At 51.2% G+C, this 27,577-nt stretch overlaps 1 protein-coding gene across 8 annotated transcripts in view; it reads right to left on the bottom strand.

Annotated features, from left to right (window-relative positions):
• Window positions 1-27,577, bottom strand: part of DLG4 (discs large MAGUK scaffold protein 4) — a 133,063-nt gene that overhangs the window by 38,840 nt on the left and 66,646 nt on the right. For 3 of the 8 annotated variants that reach the window (XM_072977205.2, XM_072977208.2, XM_072977211.2), the window contains one exon: window positions 5,681-5,845. In XM_072977205.2, coding sequence (XP_072833306.1) covers window positions 5,681-5,845 — 165 coding nt within the window. Of the gene's footprint in view, window positions 1-5,680; window positions 5,846-18,561; window positions 18,706-27,577 lie in introns of those variants that run through there. The other 5 variants (XM_072977207.2, XM_072977212.2, XM_072977214.2 and 2 more) reach the window with 3 other exon arrangements.

Below are 27,577 nucleotides of genomic sequence, written 5' to 3'. Positions count from 1 at the left end.
TCACTGGTAAAACAACACATTAAACCTGATATACCAGGAAAACTCTTCTAGGGACACACTACACAATGGCACTGCACACCTTATGGGAAGGACCGGATTCTTTCCAGCTTCCCGACTCAGCATGCTCTCAGCCGGTGCCCTGCAGATGTGCTGACTACACATCTGAACCCCACGGGCAGCTCTGTGGAATTATGGGAACTATAATCCGTCCTATCTTGCAAATGGGTGGTCTAGGGCCAGTGGTTCTTAACCTTTGTTACTCAGGTGTTTTTGAACTGCAACTCCCAGAAACCTCAGCCAGCACAGCTGATGGTGAAGCTTTCTGGGAGTTGCAGTCTAAAAACATCTGAGTAGCAAAGGTTAAGAACCAGTGGTCTAGGCTGCCACGGACACATGACAGGAAACCGCATGCCGGGACTACATTTCCCATCATGCCAAGCCTTTCCCTCACATGGGTTGTCTCCTTCAAGCCAATCATGCTGGATAAGGTGAGCGCCTCCCAGCATAGAGGTGGCACCCGCTGTTGGCCTTTATCAATATATTTTGGAAGCCGGCGATAGGTTATCAATAGAGCCCGTCTTCCACAACGGTCAAAGGATATTGATTTTCCAGGCCATTAAAACAACAACAACAACAACAACAACCCAGGGAGCAAATATTTCGTGAAACCAAAAGTCGGCTGACAAAGGGATGGGACGTTCCGTTTGTCCCCAAAGAATGAAGCATCAAAACCGTTCGGCCCCTTCCAGAGCATTTAGAGGACTGGGGAGGTCCAGGTGTGCTGTTTCATCCTTCATTGCAAATTATTCTTCCCCTACTCTGGGGAGAAAGCTGTTAAACGATTCGCTCTCCACCTGCTTTGTCTTATTTCCAGGAAGAAAGGAAATGTGGAATTTCTGTTGAATTCCACATTTGGCCCCACCCAATGTGCCAACGCAGGCCACCCGCTAATGAGCCAAGACCTAAGGAACCACCTCCCCAAGCTGAGGCATCCCTCCACAAGCGAAAAAGGAAGGGTCCGAGCTCTCTCTCTCTCTCTCTCACCGGCCACAATCCACACAAACAAAAGGGGCGCGAGAATTCGTTCCTTCGGGGAATCCTACAAAGACAGATGAACAAGGCTTCGCAGAACACAGATTCCACAATCGTATAGTGATCGTATCTTTCCTAAGGCCATAAACCTCCAAAACCTATACGTTTCTGGTTGGTCTAATGAAGTTATCATTATAATAGCAAGAATTTCTCCAGATTTATCTCCTTTTTGCTTCCCATTTTTCCTTCAGCTCTGGGTTTGAATCCCAGAATATGACTCCGGTACTTTAAAATCTCTATCCAAGGTGGCCCCCTCTTGTCTGCCTCTCTCGGCTTTGCATAGGAGTTTCCCTTCCTCCCTTATTCTCATCTTTAGAACGGCAGGGCTGGAAGGGGCCCCGTGAGATCATCCAGTCCAACCTCTGTCAAGGAGGCACCGTGGGGTGGGGGGAAATTGAACTCCCAACCTCTAGCTTCCACAGTTAGAGACCTTAAACCACAGAGCTATTTTCTCACCAAGATTGCGCCATACTTCAGCATTCCCCCTGGACTCCCTCTTTCAAGACCAAGCAAATTTGCGAACCTTCGCCGTCCTCCCAGCTGTGGACAGGAGCCAGTCAGTGGAGAAACCTGAGTAAGCCTTTTCGAGGAAGGCCCAGAAGCCGGCGAAAGCACCCGCATGAATAGCAAAGAGGGTTTCCAGCCGATGTCACCATCGTTTCGCTCTCCGGCATTTCAGCCACGAATCAATCAAACGCAAAGACATCTGCATACGGCGGAGGTTCTTAAAGGCAGATGTTGATTAGGTAAGCAGAAGCATAACCTGCAATCTCTGATAAGTTTGGGGAAGCCATGTTAACCGAGCATTCCTAACTCAACACGGAGTTATTGAGTGGGAAGGGGGCCTCCGAGGCCATCCAGTCCAACCCCCTGGCTCATGGCAGGAATCCAAATCAAATCAGATCGGACGGAGGGGGGTCCCATTTCCTCTTGAAGGCCTCCAAGGCTGAAGTTCTCACCACCTCCCCCCGGGGGTCATGGGTTCCGTTGTCATACTGCTCTAACAGTCAGGACATTTTTTCCTGATGTTCAACCGAAATCTGGCTTCCTGTCGCTTGAGCCCACAAAGACATGTCCCGTACTCTGGGATGACTGGAACATCCCACCTCATGATTTTGGACTTTTTGCTCACTTTCAAACTTCACCAACTCATGGGGGAACATTTCCCCCCCCCCCCGGTTCTTTCTTTCACCTGCTTTAGCAATTAAACTTCCCACCTTCGGAAGGAAGGATATTTATTCTCCACGTGGCTGCCAGTGTTGTCCTATGCCAGACACAGGGCCTAGGGGTCATCCTCGTTGTGCGCCATCAAGAGACACCCAAGCATGGCAAAACTACCAACGCTCTCCCATCAACACCACCCTGTTTTATAAGGGGGGGGAAGACTTCTCAAGGAGCGGCGCCCAATCCACCCACCCATCCATCTCATGAAAACTCTATAAAACAGTGGTACCCAACCTTGGGTCTCCAGATGTTCTTGGACTACAACTCCCAGAAATCCTGGCCAACGCAGCCGAAGGTGAAGGCTTCTGGGAGTTGCAGTCCAAGAACATCTAAAACATTACAGCCCGTGGCGTGGTCTATTAAGCTCCCTGGACATTACATGGAATATGTTAATAAAGCTGGACAGAGGAAGGTAGCTGTTGCAGGTGGAATACTCTGCACGCTTATCATCGCATGCCCTCTCAGGTTTACTTCTTGCAACATGGATTCATCCACCCAGAGAAATGACTCCAAGCGGCCACTCCTGCACGAAACCCACAACTGGAGCACGCCGTCCGAGAGCACGCCGTCCGATAGACCCCACTTTATCCAAACGTGTTTCTTCCAGCCTCTAGCGACATTCCCCAAAAAATCAAAATAATGTTACAAAAAGAAAGCCGTTTTTTTAAAAAGCCACAGAGTAAAAAAACCAGCCTTCCAAAAGTTGCCAAAGTTTAAAATGGCATCTGAAAAAAGTCTGGGAGTTTTATAAAGAGGTCTGCGCTCAGAACATAAGGGGGATGATGTCGGGAATCCTCCTGGGAAAGATTCCCATTTTCCAGAGCTGGGAAGGATTCTTTTTTTTTTTCTGGATGCCGCTTTCCCGAATCCAGAATCCTCAGGGGAGTTCAAATCCTAAACACGAACCATTCCAGTTTGTACCTCTTTCTTATGGGCCTGTTTAAAATAACCGACCTCACTATGAGTCATGGGGTCTCCTCCTCTTCCTTTTCCGTCTTGGAAGAGCAAATTAATTTTAGGCGAAATGCCACCTTTTAATTCCAAAACGAACAGTAATTAAGAATGCCCAAGTTAAGCCGGAAAGGATGCTTTGATTTCGGAAGGGGGAAACAGAAGAGATCATGGCTTCTCAGAGAGTACCAATGCAAATTCGTTTGCTGGTCCCACTCCGTACCCCTCCCTCCAACTCCCCCACCCCCACCCCTGATCACAAAGCGCTGATCCCCCAAAAGGCATCTTATCCGAAAGGCGCCCCGACGTTTCACCCTCCTGGCGCCCTTCCCTGCTGCCCCTCTTTATGCCATGCAGGACAGTAAATACCTCTCCGTGGGGGGGGGGTCGAGCGGAGGCTACGCGTGCGGTGGGGTTTTGGGGTGTTTGTGTGAGCGGATGGGGGAGCATCACGGACAGGAGGAGCGGGACCCAAGCCATGCAGCACACGGGCGCCCCCACATACCAGCACAAACGGACCAAGCCACAGGCTGTCTGCACACTCTGCTTTGGACGGACCGAAACCTCAGAAGGTGATGGGAAGCGTCACGAATCTTCACGGCGCCCACAAGGCGGATGGGCTGGCTGGGGCAGGTCACGAGGGATCCCATAACCCACTCACCCCTGTTCCAGCAGCTCCACGGGCTGCCGCTTCATTTCCAGGCACCGTTCAAAGTGCAGGTGCTAAGAGATAAAGCCCTCAATGGCCTGGGCTCAAGCAATCTCAATGATGACCCTGCGCAGGTGTTAAGATCCGCAGGAGAGGCCTTTCTCTCGGTCCCATCATCCTCACAGGTGCCTCTGAGGGCCTTCTCTGTGACTGCTCCTTTAGACTCTGGAACTCCCTGCCACTGGAGGCCCAGCTGGCCCCTTCTTTGCTCTCCTTTCGCAAGCAGGCAAAATACCTTTCTCTTAGTGACTAACCATCTAGAAGAGGTTTTAAAACGAGACGGTTTGCATTTTGCAAAGAGATTTATCTTCAGGAAAGCTTTCCTTGAGTGACTGTTTGCCTAAGTGGGTTTTTTTTTTTAAAATAGATGTACTGCTTTGAATGTGTTTTGGTGTTTCTTATGTTTCTTAGTATCATAATCATTTGATCCTTTTAGTATTGTTCACTCGCTGTTGTTAGCTTAAACACTGCCTTTTAATGGACGTAAGTTGCCTTGGGTCCTTTTCAAGAAGGACGGTGGAATAATAATATTCCTAATAAATAAACAGATCGTTCACAGGGCCGTATCCTGTGCACGTACCAGATCTGGGAGAGAAGCAATCACATCAGGCAAAGCCCTTTCTGCCCATCCAGTTTTAGCTGGCTTAGGTTTTCTTGATCCACCCTGGAACACATGCATCCCTTAAAATGGGTTCCAGCCCATAAAAGTTTAAGCCCAATAAAACTTGGCAGTCTTTAAGGTCGGATGGGAGGAAAAAGTAAAGCAGGGGCCTGTTGCAGGATTTTTGGGGCAGGCTCTCCTTTAAGGAGACAGATGCTAGGATCCGACCTCCAGTAGCTCAGGTGTGTTGGTACGTGAATGGGTTAGGGCAAGAGGATCCATCCAGGCCTCAGAGACACTCCCCTCCCCCCCAAAAAAACACCCTTGTGGATCACAAACAGACACAGCAGCAAACAGAAAAGCGAAAACATCACCCACAAATTTCACACCTTTTGGGTTGTTCAGATAAATTCAGTTTGGACCCAAAAAAGTGTGCATGCGCTCGGAAAGGCGAAAAAGTTGTGCACTATGTCTATCTGCTGGCTTCCAGAAAGCACATAAAAGATTACACACAAAGACGGGGGGCCCCTACCTAACGGCTGACGTCCTCTGTGAACCCGTGTTCCAGCATGCACGCCCCCATGCGCAGGCACACAACACTTACTTCAAAAGAGCTTGCCATAACAACAACCTTGCGCTGAGTCACCATCGTTGGCTTCACGAGGGGAGGGAGACGCAGAGACGCACAAGCTGCGAAACACAGGCGCGCACAGCTGTCTAAGCGCAAAGGGCGATCCCACACACAGCAGCGGCGACGACGACAACGGCCACCGAGGCTTCGGACGATGCCCCGGACCCCGCTGAAGCATCGCGAGACAACCGCATGCGACCACGGACAACAAAAAAGGACACACCCGGGCAATAATCCTGCACACGCCCCCCCCGGGCAAGCTGTGCCTTACACACACACACACAAACACGGACGTGGGAATGCTGGGAGAGACAGGCACGTGCCGCCACGGGAAGGGCAGGCCACGGGTGGGTGCGGGTGTGGCGAAGGGAGGGTGTGGCAGGGACGGGCGGGGCCCGGTGCGCCCGAAGGCGTCGGCAGGACAAGGTCCCCCTCTCCTGGCCGGGGCACCCGCTCCTCCCCCCCTTCCTACCTTCATGGGGGAGATGTGCGAGTGAGACACGTAGCCGTGGACGCTCTCGATCTGGGATAGGTTCTTCTCCGCCACGTGGACCAGCTCGGGGGCCTTTACCTGGTTGGGGAGGTGGGCAGGGCTATGCTCCAACGGAGGGCTGTCTTCATCTTGGTAACGATATTTCTGAAACGAAAGAAGCAAAGCATCAAGGGCCACGCCGTGGCACGCCCCCATTCCCCATACCCGCTCTGCCCAGGGAGGATGCTGTGGGAGCCACCAGGTCACTGGCCGACGTGATCCCGAAGGAAGGACACACACACAAACACACGTTCAAGGTCCCTGGTTTTCTCGCTCCTTTTTCTCCTTTAAAGGCACTTACAGTCTCAGTAACTCACTCTGAGACATTCACAGTAGTAAGAATAGAAAGTTTCATTTACTTACAGTTGAACCGATCTACGGCAAAGCTAACACACATGACTGCTCTCTGCCACAGGCCTCAACGGACGACAGACTACTTTTCCAACAGGCAAAAGAGAGGGGAAAAGCTCAAAAGGAGAGAGGCGGGGCTTGCTCAGGCAAGGAAGGGATGATTGGTTAGTGCTGGATAGATGGACAGCCACGCCAGCCCAGAAAGGTTCCCTCCCAGCCAGAGGCAGCGCACAAACACACATTCCTTTAGTTTAGAATAAAGGGCAAAGCACAACAGAGGCCGGTTAGCTTTCTCTGGACCATTTTTTTAAAAAGACAGCAAGAAGAACAGGGAACTGATTTCACCCAGAAAATTTTTAGGCAGAGCTTGAAGACGTTAGCCTTTGAGACGACGACTCCCCATCTCTGTCAATCTCTCCAGCATGAACCAATCATTCCTTCCCTGCCTCTGGATTCAAAGCAAGCCCCGCCTCTCTCCTTTTGAGCTTTTTCCCCCTCTCTCTTTTTTTTTCCTGTTGGAAAAACAGTCTGCAGTCTGTTGAGGCCCGTGGCGGAGAGCTGTTACGTGTTTTGCTGTCGATCTGTCGACTGTAAGTAAATGAAATCTTTTATTCTTATAACTCTTTATGTCTCAGAGGGGGTTGTTGAGACTGTAAGTGCTAGTTGATGAGAAAAGGGGGTGAGGAAACAGGGGAACATGCAGCTATTCTGCTCTGTGAATCCCTGCGCTTCTGCTCTGCAGTTAGAGGACTTTGAAACTCAAAACTGCAACAGAAACTACAAACCCACTTCCACAGCAGAAGCCGTTCAGCCCTGCCAGCTCCAAGCCCACGGAGGTAACCTATCCCAAACTCTGGTTAAAAGATGTGCAACGGGAAGAGGCCAGACCCTTAGCCTTCTTTACTATCCAGCTTAGGGTACTGAGGGAAGCAGATGGGTTCGCTCGCTTGAAAAAGCCTCAAACGTCGAGTTTCGTAGGAGAGAAACCGCAGGTATGGGAAAACGTAACCTTTTTGGACTACAACTCCCAGAATCCCCAAGCCAGCATAGTGAGTATTGCAGTCTGAAAAAGAAGCATTTCCAAGCCCCGGGAAGCAGCGTGAGAGTTTGAAGTTTAACTCCGGGGGAGAGCGCAAGCTTTCCACGTTCGAGACACACAATAACTCCAGTGTGGGGTGTTTTTTTTTCCGCACCCCGCCTCACTAACAAGAATCAAGTGATATGGAAAAGTCTGGAGAGCCTGCACAGCCAGGGTGACTGAACAGGAGGCAACCCTGAGGCAGAGGGAGAACTATCCCAGCGTGGTCTAACCCCCTAGCTCAAGGGTTCAGGTCTCCGGCTGTGGAGAGTTCGATTCCCCCGTGGCGCCTCTTTGACATGGGCTGGACTTGATGACCCCAGAGGGTCCCTTCCAGCGCCAAAGTTCTCCTCTTATCTCAGGTTCAAAGGGTCCCTGACAGGCACAGACTGTAGACCACGGGAAATGAACGGCGATGCTGGAACAAAGGGCTTCTCCCTCCCTGCCCTGGGCTCCCCGCTCAGCTGCCGATTCCATTAGCTGAGACTCAAGAGGATTCACGCGGGATCCCACGCCTGGCCTTTGGAAAGGAGGGGATCTCTAGGTCCGGAACCGTCCCTGCGCTGGGCAGGCAACAGACGGAGAAGCTGGAACAGAGACACCAGCCCCAGGCCCTCCCTCCCCAAGCCCCGGGAGGCAGAAAACGGGGGATGGCTGGACATCAGCCGGCACGCTAAGCCACGATCCGAGATCAGAACTTGGCCGGAAACTGTTTGGGACCCACACAATCAGAATTTAATGGTGTTTTTAACTTAACTGGCGGTAACATCGAGAGACAGCCCGAGTCCCTCATCAGAACAAAGGAGAGTACAAATTAATAAATAGTGAATAAATAAATATGGGGAATTCCACTGATGTTGAGAACATGCTAGCTCCCCTCTACTCTCTCTTCAACTCTTTTTGCATTCACACATACAAAAGGACCCCACTATTCACGAGATCAGTATCTGCTGATTCACTTATCTGTTGTTTTAAATAAAAAAACCTCAGAAACACATATTTATATATACTGTATTTTCCCGTGTATAAGACACCCCCCCCCCCGCTTTTCTAATCCAAAATTAAGAAATCTAAGCGGGGCATAGCAAGTGTAGGGGAAAAGGGATCGACGCGCTGCAGGATCGCTTTGATCCCTGCTTTCCCCTCCACTTGTTTTTGTCCTTGCCTTAGCTTGCTTCCATGTATAAGACGACCCTCAATTTTTAGTCTAAAAGATTTTAGACCAAAGTATAGTCTTCTACACAGAAAAATACAGGTATTTCCAAGGTGTATTTACAAGAACTGGCCATTAGATGGAGCTAGAGACCACACAAAGTCTAGCGTTCCTGATTTCCGCGTTTTTGGCACCAACAAGCCCCTAGTACTGTATTTGTATTCTACACAATTAAAGGCTGATAAGACATCGACATTGTCTATCTGCATTATATTTTGCTGTGGGATAACTTTCACTGTCCCCCGACGGCTTCGGCGCCTCTGTGCATCCTTTACAGGCACCTCACAAACGTTCGCCTCAATGTTGGGTCCACGGACCTCGGAAAATCCTTTCCTCGGTCTGGTTTAGCCCTACCGTGCTTCGTCCCCGCCTGGGACAGCATCAGATCTCTGCTAAAGAAGAGTGCCTCTTAGCATGTGCAAAGTTCCCCCTTCTTGGTTTCCTATACCCTCACACAACTCCTTTCATTCCAGCACTGTAACCACTAAGCCCCACTGCCACAGCAGCAAGCAAACCTATGGTTCAGTAGAGTTGCACCAGGCGGGGGGGGGGGAGCAGTTTGGAAGAAATGTCCTTTCTCTCCCCACCAGTCAGCTGGCCTTCTTGATTCCCGACTCCCGTCTCCTTTTATCTCTCTTTCTCAGGATGTGCAAAAAAAAAAAAAAAAGGAGGGGGAGAAAATTAATCAAGGCTATTGTTCCCGTCTGAATCCTCTACAGCAAAAGAGGCGCCGAAGCCTTTACGGAGCCACGATCCACCTGGGAGTTTTAAAATGCACATTTGCCTGGAAACAAGGAACCACGCTGAAGAAACTGGGAGCGGGAGGGAGCTGCCGAGGGAAGATTTAATTTGGAGAAAATAAGACGCACCGCTTTGTGAGAGTAGCCCCCAACTGGGGTGTGTGCCACCGACGAGCTATACAGTAGTCGGAGAAGTTACAGTTCTGGACTACAAGTTCCAGGATCCCCATAGGTGGGTAGCAAGGGCCAAGTCAGCTGGAAGATTCTGGGAGCTGTTGTTAAAAATTATTTATCTGTATAGCGTCCGACACAGTGAGAAGCAGTTCTTTGGGTGGTTGCCAATGAAAGAAAGACATGATTTTTAGAGAGCATCTCTAAACTGACATGTCACCACGAATCGACCATTAGACCATGCAAATTACCCATGAATCAGGCCCTATCTAAGATGGCAGGAACAGGTGATTCAGATACATAAATGCTCGGCGAGGAGGGGGGGTGTTACAGTGGGGTCTTGACTTGAGAACTTAATCCGTATTGGAAGGCGGTTCTCAAGTCAAAAAGTCTGTTAAGTCAAGTCTCCATTGACCTACAGTGCATTGAAAACCGATTAATCCCGTAACAGGCCGTTTTTGTTCCATTTTGGTTTTTTTCTGGTCTGTAAGTCAAATCTCAGTCTGCAAGTCAAACCTAAATTTTGCGGCCAGAGAAGTCTGTAACTCAAAAAGTCTGTAAGTCAAGCCGTCTGTAAGTCAAGGGTCCACTGTATGTCTTTAAAAGGCTGCTTGAAGAGCATGGCCTTTAACACCCTTGTGAAATTTGGGCGGCGGGGGGGGCTGAGAAAGCGCCAAGAGGCCGCCACCAAGAAGGCTTGACCTTGTGGAATTCTTCCCTGCTTCTGATGGGTCTGGACTTGATGATCCAGAGGGTCCCCCTTCTGGCTCCACGGTTTTAAGATCCCACACTCTGCTCTCAGGTTCCTAATTCAAATCTCCTGACCTCTCCCCCCTGACCTCCCACCCCACCCCAAGATCTGCCAGTTGACATGAAGGACATTCACAGAAGTAAAAACTCTGCTGACGCGGCGGTTCCGTTGCAAAAAGTGCCGGATGAAGCAAAAATGACGGACAGACGTGTTTCTGCGCGAGTCAGAACAGGGTGGCTTTGAGTAGCCTTTGGAAGATTTCCATCACTATTTCAAAAGCACCCACCACCACCTCTTCCACCTCCAGAGCTGGGATAAGTTACTTTTCCTGCGCCACAATGCCCAGAATCTTCTGGTGCGCACCGCCTAAAATCTGGGATGGCCAGAAGCAGTTCGGCTTCTCTGAGTATGTGGAACCTCCATGATCAGCTGCAGAATACCTCTGCATACCAGTTGCCGAGGAGGATCAGACTAGAAGCGTTCCTCCCTTCCCATCTGTCTCCCTGAAGGCACCAAAGAAGCTTCTCGGTGCTACCTTGTGGGCTCCTCGTTAGACAAAAATCAATCAATCAGAGCAAAGGTTTCTTCTCAGCCAGCCTCTTGGTTCCCCGGCCTACGTATTGCTCCCGAAAGGTGAGAACCAAGACCGGCCGATTTCTGGAGCAGGAGAGGGTTTATAGAAGAGTTCCTGGCCCGTCGGGAGAGCCGGCCTGAGAGCCGATCCGACTCCCGGGAAAGCCTGCAGGGTGGCAGAAGAAGTGGGCGGAAATCTCCGGGTTGCCGACCAGCAAGCAAGAGCCCCATGGATGGAATGACCCCTCTTCTCTGTCCTTCCAGATCATTTTATCTGCATCCATGATTTTTTTTTAAAAGAAGAGGTTGGAATTCTCCAAGCAGGGGAAGCCCAGTTCAAGCTTCCCCCGTGCATTACCTCTCCCTCTGGGGATAGTCCTCCAAAAGATTTTATTCCGGTGCTCAACCAACCCACGGCAGGCCACCAACTAAATCAATTATAGTCTCATCTGCTCCCTCTTTGGGGTCAAAACGAGGTGGTCACATCCAAGCACGGATCAGGATTTCCTGTTCCCATTATGAAAAGGGGGAAATGTCGGTCCTGGGTTTCTTAGAAAGGGGCCACAGAACGGAAACCAGTTTTCACACACCACCTCGTGAGGTTGGTTAAGCAACTGCTGCCGCCTTGATTCGAACTGTACTTCTTTTCCCTAGTGTTTACGGCTGTGGCTTAAAAGGGGAGGGGGAAAGGTGGAGAACGGCCAGTCTAGATGATGCCCCCCCCGGGAACCCGTCCAACTCTCCAGTTCTGCGATCTGAAAGCAGTTGCAACGGCCGCAGGGTGGAAAGCCTCAAGCCGGCTTATCCAACTTGTCACCACTCCCTGCTTAATCATCTGCGGTAAGAAGGAGTATTATCTGTGCCCCACAGTTACAGCCGCTTGATCCAGCTGTAACACTTATGGCTGCACCCTAAGGGATGCTGGGATTTGTAGTTGCAGAAGGGAATGAGGCTCTTCGTCCGCAGCTCATGGGAAAGTGTCAAAGCTTCCGAGCAGAGAATCCCATGTGCCCAGTAAGGTAAAGTTAAGGGTTCCCCTTGACATTTAGTTCAGTCGTGTCCGACTCAAGGGCGCGGTGCTCATCCCCATCTCCAAGCCGTACAGCCAGCGTTTGTCCAAAGACTGTTTCCGTGGTCACGTGACCAGCGTGACTAGACATGGAACACAGTGACCCTCCCACCGAGGTGGTCCCTATTTATCTACTTGCATTTTTACATGCTTTCGAACTGCTAGGTTGGCAGGAGCTGGGACAAGTGACGGGAGCTCCCTCCGTCGTGTGGATTCAATCTTACGACGGCTGGTCTTCTGACCTTGCAGCACAGAGGCTTCTGCGGTTTAACCCACAGCCCCACCATTTCCCCTGTGCCCACTACACCCCCAAATCCCAGGTTTGTGCAGGATGGTGCTACGGTAGCAAAAAGCAGGTAAGGAACTGACAAAACAGTGCCATGTAGACGTTGCAATTAGCTCCACGCTGTCTGAGGGAAGCCCTCATAAAGGACAAGATCCGGAATCCCTTACACCTTCAGGCAGGCATCTTTGAGTAGACACATTGTGGCTCTTGTAGATTTAAAAGCAGACTCTCCTTCCTGTACCCACCTATTAAGATCAAACTGAATTACTGAGGGAAGGTGCCATGCAGATAAAAAAACTAGTCTAGTTCCTTGTGGAGCAAAGAAGGTTTCAACGACAGCTTTAAACCCGTATTTTTCCTAGCTTGTTTTAGACCCTGAAGATCTGTTAGAATGGGGGGGGGGGAATGGACCACAATAGGCAAGGGAAAAAGCCTTGTCGCGCAAAGGTATCGGAGAAAAAAGGATGCTGTGTTTTGAGAGAAGAGCTCCGATTCTTGACCTAACTGGACTGGAATCTTCAAACCCAGCTTTCTGGTCAAAAAAGGTGCCTCCTGGACCACCAGGCCAAGCTCAGAAGCTCAAAGGATGGATCGGAGGCGCCGGTTCCACCCGCCGAAAGGGCACAAGGGCGGAGGGGCCTGTTCCTGGAGGATCCCAGGCGGCGATGCATTAAGCAAGGGGGAAGCAGGAGAAGGGGTGGGCCCGCTGAGCGCATGGGCCACACAAACGGCGAGACTGCTGACTTCACAGGTTTCTCGCTCTCTCCTCCCGATTCCACCTCAAACCTGCACCAGCATCGCAATATGTCGACGCGAGCAGAAACGCTCCCAACCTGGCTGACACGCAGAAAGCCGCTCTGTCCTGGCACGAGGAACGGTCCCACAGACAAGACAGAAAAGCGAAGGTGGCAGGATACGGTGGCAGCTGTGGCAAAATCTGAGAAGAAGCACCCCAAGAAACAGGGACTATCTATCTATCTATCTATCTATCTATCTATCTATCTATCTATCTATCTATCTATCTATCTATCTATCTATCTATCTATCTATCTATATATATATATATATATATAAAATCTATCAAGGAACTAGAGACAAAATTGTTAACATGTGCTAGATTATGAAGAAAGCCAGAGAGTTCCAGAAAAACATCTACTTCTGCTTCACTGACTATGCAAAAGCTTTTGACTGTGTGGATCACAACAAACTATGGCAAGTCCTTAAAGAAATGGGAGTGCCTGACCACCTTATCTCTCTTCTGAGAAATCTATATGTGGGACAGGAAGCAAAAGTTAGAACTGGATATGGAACAACGGATGGGTTCAAAATTGGGAAAGGAGTACGACAAGGCTGTATATTGTCACCCTGCTTATTTAACTTATATGCAGAATACATCATGCAGAAGGCTGGACTGGAGGAATCCCAAGCCAGAATTAAGATTGCCGGAAGAAATATCAATCACCACAGAAATGCAGATGATACAATTCTGATGGCACAAAGTGAGGAGCAAGCTCAACATCAAAAAAAGTAAGATCATGGCCACTGGTCCCATCACCTCCTGGCAAACAGAAGGAGAAGATATGGAGGCGGAGACAGATTTTACTTTCTTGGGCTCCATGATCACTGCAGATGGTGACAGCAGCCACGAAATTAAAAGATGCCTACTTCTTGGCAGGAAAGTGACAACAAACCTAGACAGCATGTTAAAAAGCAGAGACATCAGCTTGCCGACAAAAGTCCGCATAGTCAAAGCAATGTTTTTTCCTGTAGCGATGTATGGAAGTGAGAGCTGGACCATAAAGAAGGCTGACCACTGAAGAATTGATGCTTTTGAACGGTGGTGCTAGAGGAGACTCTTGAGAGTCCCCTGGACTGTGAGAACAAACCTGTCCGTTCTGAAGGAAATCAGCCCTGAGTGCTCATTGGAAGGACAGATCCTGAAGCTGAGACCCCAATACTCTGGCCATCTCGTGAGAAGAGGAGACTCCCTGGAAAAGACCCTGATGTTGGGAAAATGTGAAGGCAAGAGGAGAAGGGGATGACAAAGGATGAGATGGATGGACGGGGTCATTGAAGCGACCAACATGAATTTGACCCAATTCGGGGAGGCAGTGGAAGACAGGAGGGCCTGGCATGCTCTCTGGTCCATGGGGTCACGAAGTGTTGGACACGACTTAAGGACTAAACAACAACAACAAAAAAATCTATTTATCTGTCTTTCTATCTGTCTATTTTGCATTGCTATCTATCATTTTGCATTTTACACCCACGAGATAACGGTGCAAGTTGTGCAAAGTCCCCAGGCTGGTTCTTGCTGTTTGCTGCAAGCCTTCTACCCGCTTGGTCCGACTTCAGAACTCCAAGGGTTTCTGGCCCCTTACCTGGGCAGGTAAGCCCGACATCTCTTCTTTAGTCTCTAAGCGCACCGAAATAGCTGCCGTTCTACCCCAAGTACTTGGTGCTCCAACAGAGCAGCTAAGGGATCATTAAGGGATCTTCCCTGCCATCATATGGAGCATCTTGTGCTGTAAATCACAAAGAGGTCACCTCGTCTGACCCCCTCCGGAAGCAGGAGGTCCACAACAAAGGCCTTGTTGACAGGTATACACACACAACTTGGGTTTAGACCCCTCCAATGAAGGAGGGCCTCCTGAGGGAGCCTCTTCCAGTTACCGCTCTTATTGCCAAGGCGTCCTTCCTTAAGGTTTGGGTAAAACCTCCTTTCTTGCAACGTTCCCACATCATGTTATGTGAGAATCAGGAAACCACCCACCTAGCTCAAGGGCAAGTCACCTGGGGGCCTTCTTGAAAAGAGTCTTTGGCTCACAATTCCCATCACCCTGCCCTCTAACTAGGCAGGCAGGGGACGCTGGGCGTTGAAGCCGACCACCCTTTGAAGGGCCACCAGATGATGTCCATCATCCCAACCTACACCCTGGCTGCTTTTCCCCAGAAGAACACACGCACGTGAGCACGTGTGTCCGTGCTCTGAGATTTAGCTCGGCCGCGCTCCTTCCGTGTTGCGCCGTGTGAGCAGAACTTGGTGGACAACAATTCCCAGAATCCCCAGCCCCTTCAGCCAGTGGCCATACGGGCAAGGCAGAGCATTTCTGGGAGTCAAAATGTGAAAAGAAAAAAACTCAACTTTCTTAGCTCTGGGTTTGAGGCTCCTCGGGAAGGGACGAGACGGGGCCAGTTTTTAAGAGCAAACACAGAATCTGGAAACCCCCCCCTCGGTTTATTGGGGAAACAGAACTCAGCCCACCTTCTTCAGAGTCTGGCTGCCTTCAGAGAAATCCCTGTCCCAGAACCGGGCCTTTGGCTAAAGCATCTCCCACCTCCCCCCCCCCCGAGAAAATGCGAGAGCCGAAGGAAGGGGAGGAGGAGGAGGCTTCCTTCCTGCCATTTTGGGCTGGGAAGCCATGAAGCAGAGGTGGGCTGTCCACGTGCGTGCGGTCGACCCCCGTTCTCCACAAGGCTGACCCCAGAGTATGGAAGGCCGCCTTACTGCACCTCCAACCCCCCCCCCCCAAGCACCACACAGAAAAAAAGATGCTTTTTTCAGACCACGACGATGCGGCTGGTTCGAAGGATTCTGGGAAGCATCGTTCCCCAAAGATCACTTTTTTCCAACTGATCCTTCTAAGATCCGGCTCGGAGCCAGTCATAAGATGAAGCTGAGACGAACAGAGATTTTGAGGGGGGGTGCCCACTTACACAACATGGTTCCTACAGCTTGGATTCATAAACAATAGAAGTGTGAGCCTATTCACGCCTTAATTTCTATAGCACACAGAGTCCATCCGGCTCACCCTAACTTGCAAAAAACGCTGCCGTTGTCTTATTTTCCTCCCAGTACATTCACTAGAATTCATTTCTTGCAATGGGCCCCATCAAAATGTAACTGGGAAGCACCATAATATAGGACAATAAATCCCTTGTTGGCTGCTCCCCACCTACTGTATATAAAGCAAAGGCAAGCTGCTCACCTGCACAGACTCAATTTTTGCATCAGCTCTGTTCCCCCTGAGTCAGGATTCCAACAGAGTCCCTAATTGGTTGTTGTGGGTTTTCTCAGGATCTTGGGCCGTGTTCTGAAGGTTGTTCTTCCTAACGTTTCGCCAGTCTCTGCAGCCGGCCTCTTCAGAGGACAGGAGTCGGAACTCTGTCTGCTTTAAGTTGTTTATAAGATCACCGTAATCACCCAATCTCCTGAAAAGGACAAGAACCTGATCCCACAGCTGCAAATACTCAACCATCCCACACACTGCACCAGAGCACAGACAGAGTTCTGACTCCTGTCCTCTGAAGATGCCGGCCACAGAGACCAGCGAAACGTTAGGAAGAACCACCTTCAGAACAAGGCCAAAGAGCCCGAAAAACCTCCAACCACCATCAGATCCCGGACATGAAAGCCTTTGAGAATACAGAGTCCCTAATTATTTTGGGGGGGGGGACCTCAAGTCTTTTAGATCTAGCCAAGAGCTGCTCCCTTTGACAGAACAGGAAACTAGGTTCAAAAGTAGAAGAACTAGCATCTGTTCAGTTTGTGCAAAAAAGGTGACCCAAGGAAGGGGGGAAAGCCGGTTTTATAGGTAAGGGTGAAAAAAGGACTTCAGTCGTCCTCCGTCTTCCAAAAACTGCGAGGCAGAGGAAGCCGGAGGGGACCCTTCTCTAGAAATCCGGAGTGACACAGTTACTAGTGGAAGTCCAAAGATGTCCGAGACCTGCTCCTTATTATACCTGTGCGATATTCTAGCTGGGAAACTGGAATCTCTGACAGCGTGTGTGTGTCAGGCTCTCTCTCCGAGTCCTCTGGGGCTGAAAACCAAGATATTAAATACCTCAAAGAAGAAGACATCTTAATGTATTTAAACTCCAGTCTCCAGGCAAGTGGAAAAAGCTCTTCTTCGGGTGCTTTTTCCTCCCTTACTCGTGGTGGCAGGCCATGCCTTAGGAGAGCTTGCAAAAGTTCGGATTGCAACTCCCCACGGCCGTGTGAGCTAGGGGATTCTGGGCGTTGCAGTCCAAAAGGTCACTCTTCCACGTTGTGACGCACGGGGGTGGGGGGGTTGGCTCTTTCCTTCCTTCTGGGTTCACTCTGAAGGTGGGGCGAAGCCACCGGACCTCTCTCTCGACGTAGGGAGGGCAAACCTTCCTGGAGAGTCTTCGCCACCAAGAGAGTAAACCAATTATGACCTAAGGCTCCAGCGATAAGGAAAGGAGGCTTCAGTTACACGGGGCGGCTTCTCGCTTTTAAAAACATTTTTGGAGGGGATAACGAATAAGAACAAAGAATCGAGAAAGAAGGGGATTGCCTTGGCACAGAGGGCAGCCTCAGGGGGCGTCCAAAGTTTAGAGCAAGGGGCACAGGCCTTCTGCCAGCGTGCACGCACACGCTCACCCCCTGCGCTCCTCCGGCAGCTTTGCTTCCTAGGCTCTTGGCTGATCTCCGGGTTGTTGCAACCCTGCCTTCGCTCCTCCGTGTCAGAAGATTAAAGAGCAGTAATCTCAGGTTCACAAGAAGACGGCCAGGACTTTATGAGGACGCCGTGCAGCTCCCGGCTGGCGGAGATTAAAGGCCGCTCAGCAAATCTGCCCCTTGCTCTCCCTGCTTGGCAAAGCGGCTCTTCATCCCTTCCTTCCTTCCTGGCGCTGAAAAGGCTGAGCATCTTCCCCCCCACACACACACACCCGCACCCGCACCCAGGCCACCCGCCCAAAGGCCTGGGTTCCAGAGGTGCTCCGGCTGCCGGAAGGGTTGACGCTGCCTGTTTGGTGGCCTGGGGGGGCTGGGGGGGGGTGGGGGAAATAATTGGGGTAAGGCTCCACACTGGTCTGTCAGTCATCCCCACAGGATGGACCGAGTGGCCACGGGAGAGATGAAAAGAGGACGGGGGGCCTCTGGGGTGCTACTTGGAGGTAAAGTTGACCTGGGGATGGAAACCCCTTCCTTCTGGGGGAGGAAGGAACCGGCCCATTGACACAGGACGGGCTCCTCCAGCGGCTGGCCTCCCCTCTCTTCTGTTGACCTCTGGACTGTCCCTCTTTGGGGAAATGCTGGAACTGGCCCTGGTTTGGACTACAACTCCCAGAATCCCCCAAGCCAGAGATTCTGGGGGTCGTCGTCCAAACCAGGACCCCTCCCCAAGCTTTGCAACAGCTCCACTCCAGGAAGCCCACCCAGATCAGGCTCTTCTTAGGATCGACGGGCCTCCCCGGGGGCCGAACACGTGTAGGCGCATCCCCACGCCCGCCCCTCCCAAGAGGGAGACTGGGAATTGGGGGGGGAGCTGCTCCCCGTCTACCCCTGGGAAAACACCCCCCTCCTCTCCTGGAGCTCCTTCTGCAAGCAACCCCGAGAGGCTCCCTCCCCTCCCCGGCTCCTTTGCGAGTCACGGGATCTCCCGAGCCACACGTTACGCCAGCCTCGGAGGACCCCCCCCCCCCACCTGCCCTCCACCTCTTCCTCCCTCCTCCACTCTATTGCAACTCTATTGCAACCTCTCCCCACCCTCGGGGGGGGGTCCCGATCCGGGTCCCGATCCTCTCTCTCCCGCCCCCCCCCTCCCGGGCCGCCGCCGCTCACCTTGCAGCCGAAGACGAGCGAGAGGGTCCGGTTGCTGCAGGTGACTTTGCACTGGCAGAGGACGGGCGAGAAGCAGCCCAGCTTGCGGAACGGGGGGGAGACGCCGTTCAGGCCCATGCCCCCCACCGCCGCCCCCGCCGCCCCCGCCGCCCCGGCCGCCAGGCCCCCCCGCCTGCCCCCATCCGGCTACCCCCGCGACGCCCACCCCCGGCCCCGCCACGCCCGAGGCCCCGACATCGCCCGGCCGGAGGCGGCGGCGGCGGCAGCGGCGGCGGTGATGATGGTGGTGGTGGTGGTGGTGGTAGTGATCGCGGCGGCGGCGGCGGCGGCTGCCCCTGCTGATGCTGCTCCAGCTGATGATGCTCCGCCCGGCCGGAGCCCTAATCCCCTCCCCGCCTCCCTCCCTCCCTCCCTCCCTGGCAAGCCCGGCCTCCTCCTCCTCCCCCCCCCCCCCGACCGGCCCGGCTCCATCCCCGGAGGGCCAAGGGAGAGCAGCCGTGCCCGGATCGGGGCCGCGCAGGGGTGGAGGGAGAGGAGCAGGGGGCTCCCTCTCCCCCCAATAATCTTGGGCTCGCCCTCCTCGTTTGCAAAGCCTTCCCGGGGGCAACGAAGGCCGCCCCGTCGCCGGCAGGGCGAGACAGGTAGAGTGCGCAGGGCCCTGGAGGCTCGCCTCTCCGGATGGGAGGTGTCGCCCCCGCTCCCCAAAAGGTCCACCCCTGGGGGCTGGAGCCAGGCTCGGGGAGGCCCACGCCGAGCGAGGCCAGATACACCGGAAACCCGTGTACAGCCTAACCTGTGAAGGAGCCATTTGATGCCTCCTCTCCCCTGTCCGGGCACGGAACGACGAGGCGGCAATATACCTGCGGATGGTCTGCGCCCACCCGCGTGCGACACAATGTGGATCCAACACACACACACACCCCTTCCTGGGACCACCCGTGGGGCACTCAGAACCAGGAGAGTGTGACAAGCACCACCACCACAACACACACGCGTGTGATGCTTCTGGTTTTTATAACCAACAAACACTGGCATGTGATTCTTTCCCATGTCCAGGGAGGGAACTTGGCCACCCCCGGTTTCGTCAATCCACAACACACACACACCCCATGCCTTCCGCCTATACGTTTTTTAGACGACAACCCCCACTGCGCTTAGCAGCTTATCCCACGGAAAGCCACGGCGTGCGGCCACCCCATTTTGGCCTGCCCTTCCTCGGCTTTTCACCGTGTGTCGATATTCTACTTTGTATGCTCCTTGGGACAGAGACCTGCAAAGGACAGGATGCACACTGGTTTCAATCTCTATCCCAAACCCTGATGTACACACCCCAGGATAAATGTTCCCGCTATGTCCGCTGTCTCATACTGTGCGCCTCCAAAACCGGCCAAGAAAACTTCCTGCACAACATGACCCCACACACACACGTGTTGCATTAGGACACAGGTTTTCCCACGGCCTGCCAACACCTCTGGAATTCCTTTTCCTCCTCTTTTTAAACAATAATACTAATAATTTATTGTCATTGTAAGTATATACACAGTATACCCATACAACGAAATTTCCTCCCTTCCTGAAGTTTTCCAGGACCACGCGTTCAGAAATGCAGCGAAAGCCCCATGAAGTTGGGAGGGTACAAAACGCAAGCGGTTAAGGCTCATCGGGGTTTTGGCTAACCTGATTTCGCCTCTCGGACAGTCTCTGTGCGATTTACCAGCACTACCGTTAGTCTATGCCAGAGTCATCTATGGCCCACTTCATGGACATCAAACCCCCCCCCCCAAGAGAACAGCTCAGACCGAGGAAACGTTTGGTACGCACCCCTCGAGTTCTGAATGGGAAATCAGAAAAGGCTAGCCTCAAAAGATGGACAGACAAAACCACACGCCTTGTTGAATGGTTGAAGGCAGAAGAGGGTCTCCCACCAAGACAAGACTCTAGCTGGACCACCGGGAACTCACTCAGTACAAAGGAGACCAAAGGAGACCAAAGACTAATCAAGTAAAATGGGGCTTTATTCGCGAAGGCTTTCACGGCCGGGATCTAATGGTTGTTGTGGGTTATTCGGACTCTTTGGTTGTGTTCTGAAGGTTGTTCTTCCTAACGTTTTGCCATTCTCTGGCCGGCATCTTCAGAGCACAGAGTGATGTCCTCTGAAGATGCCCATGGCCACAGAGACGGGCGAAACGTTGGGAAGAACAACCGTCAGAACACGGCCAAAGAGCCCGAAAAACCCACAACTATAAAGTGGGGCCATTTGGATACAGGACCATTTTTCTGTGACTATAGAGAAATTCAGTCCATGCAGTCCTTAATGTGCATGCAATTTATGCCCCACCACATGTACAAAAGAAGATCTAGCAAACGGTCAAGATTACACCGTTGAAGTAGCCCATGAATGGTCAAAAACAGTCTAATTATCTTAACATTTTAAGATATATTTTTTGATTCTGACTGTATTTCATATATGTACATCCATAATTTTAAATTGTGCAATGCTCTGATATGAGGAAGGAAGGAAGGAAGGAAGGACCTGATGGATGGATGGATGGATGGATGGATGAATGGAAGGAAGGAAGGAAGGAAGGAAGGAAGGAAGGAAGGAAGGAAGGAAGGAAGGAAGGAAGGAAGGAAGGAAGGAAGGAAGGAAGGAAGGAAGGAAGGACCAGATGGATGGATGGAAGGAAAGAATTTTGCCTGAATATCAGGAAAAACTTTTTAACTGTTAGAGCAATCCTGGTTTGGACTACAACTCCCAGAATCCCCCAGGCAGGGGTTCTGGGAATCGTAGTCTAAACCAGGACCCCTCCCCAAGCTATGCACCTGCGCCAGACAGCTCCACTCCCGGAAGCCCACCCAGATCAGACTCTTAGGATAGAGGGGCCTATCCACCTCGGGAGGTGGGGAGCGTTCCCACAGTGGAGGTCTTCAAGAGAAATGGAGACAACCACCTGGCAGATAGATTTTGATGTGTATTTCAGCATTAAAGCACGGGGGGGGGGGGTTGGGATTCGATGGCCCTAATGCTCCTTTCCCTCTCCGTGACGCTGCGATTCTATGATCTCTCTGGCACAAATCGGCCATAGGACCATGGCTTGGATCAAAGGGAAGAGCTTGGATCATCCCCCTCCTCCGGGCATCGAAGGACCAAACGGGGCTGCCCGCGTCCTTTTCCCACCCGAGGTGGCCTCGCTTTTACCGCTTTTGAGTCTTTGGTCGACGGTGACGAAGGAACAACCGCCTCCGTCGCGCAGCTTGAGGTGGCAGACCCATCATGCATGCCTCTCTGCTCCAGCACCCATGGGTGCCTCCCAACCTCATTTCCCTTGCTTTGCCTAATGATCAGCTTGGCCCAGGGCTAAGCAGGGGACTCATTAGCCGGCGCAGGGCCCTTTCCGTGGCTGCTCCCTTTTTTTTTTGGAACGCCTTACCCACGGAAATGGGCCTGGGCTCCCTGACTGCCTTGCCAGCTTTTCCAAGAGAATAACACGATAGTTTTTGGTGGCCTTTTCCAGCTTCTGTATTTTAAAAAATGGTTCTGCAGGGCAACCATCTTGTCACACACATGATCCGCGGATTTATGAATGCGTTGCCTGGAAAGGGGGGAGGCGCGTCCGGGGCCAGGAGCCATCATTAAAAAAACACAACACATTCACCACCGCCATCCCTTCTTCCTTCACCTTAAAACAGAAAGTTCTTTCCAAGCCGCCATCTGGCTTTGGCCGAAGATAAAACCTTGTAGACAACGCCTGGGCTGGTTTAATCAGAAATATTCACATCCACAATAGGATTAAGGCACCAGATGCCAGACAAGACAGAAAGAGGCAGAAAAAAGATTAGTGGCCAGAGAGGGCTGGACCCGCAGCAGTTCTGGTCAGCTGCATCCGTCTTAATTGATCACCCCCCCCTCGAATCGCTTGGGGGGGATCAGCCCCCCAGCCTATGTAACTCGCATAAGCAACCTTCCTTGAAAAGTTTGTGCGACTCCCTCTCCAGCCTTCGCACAGATCTACTGCATAGCAGCCTGTCTTGAAAAGGGTGCATGTTTAAAGTGTTTGCCATCTGGGCCGAAGTTACTTGCGAGGATTAGAGTTTGCTGAATCCCCATGACTGTGGGCTGTGCAACTGGGTTGAAAAATGCTGGGAATGGACAAATGAATGAATGGATACACACAATATTCAAGCCCACCACAAAAATACAACAAATGCTACGGTCAGCAAAGGACAGAAGGGACCCCCTCACCACTGCAGGAATATACCGGATACCTTGCAGTGGTGGCCAGGTATATATTGGGAGCACAAAACGCAGCATCCTCACCAGAATCAAAGAACATGAGAGACACTGCAGACTAAAACAACCGGAAAAATCGGCAGTAGCTGAACATGCCCTGAAACAAGCTGGACATGAAATTCTATTTCAAAATACAGAAGTACTGGACAACACCAGCAATCATTATGTTGGACTGCACAAGGAAGCCATTGAAATCCACAAACACCAGCAGAGCTTCAACAAAGTTTTAAACTCAACAAAGCCTGGCTCTCAGCACTGAAAAATACAGCCTGCAAAAGGTCAACGAACTCTACCCAGCCACAAGGACTGGTGATCACTACACACAAAAGACCAGCTAACGACACCCATCAGTCACAGTGACAAATAATCTCCTTATCACAGCAATACATCCACAACAAAAAACACACTGATCACCATAATCACCCAATCTCCTGAAATGGAAAAAAGCTGATCCTACAGCTATACTCAACTATCCCACTAACTGCAACAGAGCACGGACGGAGTTCCTACTCCTGTCCTCTGAAGATGCCCATGGCCACAAAGACTGGCGAAAGGTTAGGAAGAACAACCTTCAGAACACGACCAAAGAGCCCGAAAAACCCACAACAACCATTAGATCCTGGCCGTGAAAGCCTTCGCGAATACCATACTGGTCAATGCTTTTATAACTTGGATTGACTGTGCCTGGTATTTCTGAATAATAATTTGAACATAATACACCAGCCTTAGGAATAATAGAGCGGAGAAATGTCCAAATTCTTGACCTTGCAATTCCAGGGGGTGCCAGAGTTGAAAATAAAGAATTGGAAAAACTAACCAAGTACAGAGACCTGGCCATCGAAACATCTCGCTTGTGGATGAAACACACTTCCGTAGTCCCCGTCATCATTGGGGCTTTGGGAACAATATGAAGAAACTTCACCCAGTATTATAAGCGGCTGCAGATCTCAGAAAGCACATCCTCAGAGCTACCGAAAACTGGCAATATTAGGAACAGCGTACATACTGTGACGATATTCAACAGAGAAGAACAACCTTCAGAACACAAAGAGCCCAAAAAGTGCCGGGTCCAGATGTATCCCCAAGCTGCGAACCTCGCTCTTTGCGGTGAGGGTCGTCCCCCCAAAAGAAAGGGAGTTACCTATACCGCTGATGGAGGGGCCGCCCACCCTCAAGACTTCCATCTTGTCCAGGTTAGAATACCAGGCAATGTTTTTATAATTTTGATGGACTCTGCCTGAGGGTTGGTTTTTTTTTTTTTTTTTTTTTTTTTTGAATCATCATCATCATCTGCATTGCTGGAAGGTCCCTCTGGATCATCGGGTCCTGTCCCTGCCAAGGAGGCGGTGGGGGACGGGCAAGAGAATCGAACTCCCAACCTCTATGCCAACCATCTTGTTTCCTGCTTTTGGTGTTGATTTATTTGTGTGTGTGCTGGGAGGGGGGGGGAATGTTTCTTCCCGATATTCAAGCCCAGGCTCTACGCAGCTACTTCTTTGCGGGATGGGGTGGGCGGGAAACTCCTGTCCAGAGATCACACCTGAAAAGATCTCGGCTCTCTTTCATTGGGTTTCTATTCCCAGTGACTTCAGGCCACGCACAGAACGTGGTGCCCCTCGCTGATTCCCGAGCATTAACCAGTTCCACAGAAGAAACCCCCCGAGCGGGTTTTTTCCCCCTCTAGCTGGTGTGGAAGCTGGTTTAAAAGGCATGGCACCAGCCTCATGGAAAGAGTTATTTCTCTCTGGTGGAAGAGCGCGCGCACACGTCAACGACGGGACCTAATGCCTGGGAAGTGGGTGCGGATTCTACCTGCAAGGTTTGGCTTGCCAGGGCAGCCCTCCGGGGACCGCAAGCCAAACCATCAGTGCTTTTTCTTTTTGACCAAACTGGTTCAATTGGACTCTCTCTCTCTCTCTTCCCCTGCCCCAACTCCATCATCTTCATCTTCTCCCTTCCCACCAGCTCGCTGGGACTTCAGAATTAGCACGTGGGAAAGTAGCCGGGGCAAGACCGGGAGCCAAATTCGAGAGAAGCCCTGGGGTGGTAATCTTGTCTCCAGCCGTGGGTGCCCACCCGGCAGCTCCCTCCCATGCCCTCGCTTCCACGATGGGGGAATTCTCTCCATGACGGTAATTAGGGAGGGACAGCGAATGAGCTGCGGCGGACAGAAAGGCAATGTTGGACTCTAGGGGCCTGGGTTTGAATCTTCGTCACAGCCATGGGAACTCCCTGGAGGATGGCAGTGGCAAAGCACTGCTGGAGAATCTCATGTACCTAGAAAACCTCCTTAGGTTTGCCACAAGCCAGACGCGGCTCCACCATACAGAAAAACGACCAGCTGGGAAAAGGCTCCTGGTGAATCCCACCTTGCCACGCTTGTTTGGACAACGTGGGATTTACCCACGAAAGCTCACATAGTGTATGGTTTTTAATTTTTTATTAGTATTGCCTATTCTTGCATTTGCATTTTGCAATGGCCACACAGCTCCCCCCCTTTTATTGTGATTTACGAAGCCATTGCAAAGGTTTCAGATTCCACCCAGGCAGCCTCTTTCCCCCACCTGTTGCCTCCGAAATGTGTCGGACTACCCTTTCCATGATTCCTGTCTAGTTAGCAATAATGGGAGTTGTGATGTTGACCCATAGAGAGGGGGCCGGCTGACAGAAGGTGGCTCAGTCCTTCTGGAGCTCTAGACGCCCAGATGTTTTCAGCATCAACCACCAGGACTCCCTCTCCTCCACAATATGAGTGGACGATTCTGGGAGGAGATGCCCCAAACATCTAGAGGGCCAAAGCATGCTGCGTAAAATGTTAAACACCATTACTTTTTTTCTAGCAGTAAAACAGAATACTTACACCTCTCAGCTTCTGACACTATTGGGGCCAATTTGCAGGTTGCTCTATGCAGACCAGTCTCTTTGGATTTTGGCTTCTAAGGTGGTCTGGTTTGGTGAGGACCCGGATGGGAGACCACCAAGTACTGCCAGAGTTTTCCAGGACAGCCTGAGACGGAATCTTGCTCCAAAGGCCAGAAATCTAAAGGCTGCCATTCAGAATGGACAATAGGAGGGTCCAAAAGCCAAGGGCTGCAATCAATACAAGAGAACATCCTATGGAGGCAAGCTTTCGTTGCCTGTCCTCCATTAAGAAGCTCTGACAGCTGTTCTTGGAGACCCTAATCCAGACTTGCATCCAGTGCTAGCAGGTGATCACGACAGGCCCCACAGAAAGCCCCCTCCCCACTCCGAGAAAAGTCCAGAAATGCAGGCAGCTAAATCAGCCCAACATGAATTTGACCCAACTTCAGGAGGCCATGGAAGACAGAAGGGCCTGCCGTGCTCTGGTCCATGGGGTCACGAAGAGTCGGACACGACTAAACAACAACAACAAATCAGTCCACAAAAGAGAAGCATGGGTTTTTGTAAAGTTAATGGCTCTGAAGTGCCCACTCAAGACCAAACAAACCTCAAATACGATGCATCACTACCGGAATAATTTCCAACCATGCAGGGTTCCTGAGAAAATTCAGTTCTCTCCCAGCTACTGAGAGGATGGCAGCTAAGCTCAGAGGGAACAAGGGGTGCCTACGATACCACAGTCCCCTCTACTCAGAAAGCTCTGGCGTTTGCATTTCATGAAAGAGGGCTGCAATCTGGAAAATGTTGCACAGAATTAAAAAAAATGGTTAGTCTTCCGGGTGCCACCCTATTCTGTGCCCACCTCTAACACGCATCCACCTACCATCTTGCCCACTGACTTCTCTCTCTCAACCACTCACCTCCACACTTTAAAACCTGCTCCCCCGACTCTGCTTTTCTCCATTTTCCCCTTGTTCAAGTTGCTTAAATAGATTTGATGGAAATCATGCCCCTGATTGGTTACATCAGTGGAAAATATTTGGCAAAACAATTTGGAAAGGACCCAAACCAGTCGGGATGCGTTTTTGCAGAAATGCTGTGGAAAAACAAGCTGAGCTGTAAACAAGTGGCAGTCCATAGAAACAGAACCCCCTTCAAAATTTTAGGGCCTTGTTTTTTTCCCCCCGACAAGTTAACGCAGAAAAAAAATATCTTGCTGGTAGATTGTTTAGACCTAAGGTTTTGCAAGCAGAGGTCAAACATGGAAGAGAGGTTTTAAAACTGAAGAATATGGCTAAAGCATTTTAAGGACTGAATTCAAGATCCAAATTGCTGTCCAGCTAGTTCATGGAATTAGAAAAGATGATCAGGTATCAGGATGTGTCCCTGGAGACCAAGACCAAGATAATCCACACACTTGTATTTCGGATCAAAATGTATGGAGTGTGAAAGCTGGACAGTAAAGAAAGCTGTCGATGTATGGAAGCGAGAGCTGGACCCTAAAGAAAGCTGACCGCCGAAGAATGGATGCATTTGAATTGTGGTGCTGAAGGAGACTCTTGAGAGTCCCCTGGACTGCAGGGAGAACAAACCTATCCATTTTGAAGGAAATCAACCCTGAGTGCTCACTGGAGGGACAGATCCTGAAGCTGAGGCTCCAGTACTCTGGCCATCTCATGAGAAAAGAGGACTCCCCGGAAAAGACTCTGATGTTGGGAAAGTGTGAAGGCAAGAGGAGAAGGGGGACGACAGAGGATGAGATGGTTGGACCGTGTCACCGAAGCGACCAACATGAAATTGACCCAACTCTGGGAGGCTGTGGAAGACAGGAGGGCCTGGCGTGCTCTGGTCCATGGGGTCCCG

This window comes from Pogona vitticeps, chromosome 6, assembly GCF_051106095.1.
Source record: "Pogona vitticeps strain Pit_001003342236 chromosome 6, PviZW2.1, whole genome shotgun sequence".
In the NCBI taxonomy this organism is placed as follows: domain Eukaryota; kingdom Metazoa; phylum Chordata; class Lepidosauria; order Squamata; family Agamidae; genus Pogona; species Pogona vitticeps.
This window is presented reverse-complemented; position numbering and strand designations above follow the sequence as displayed.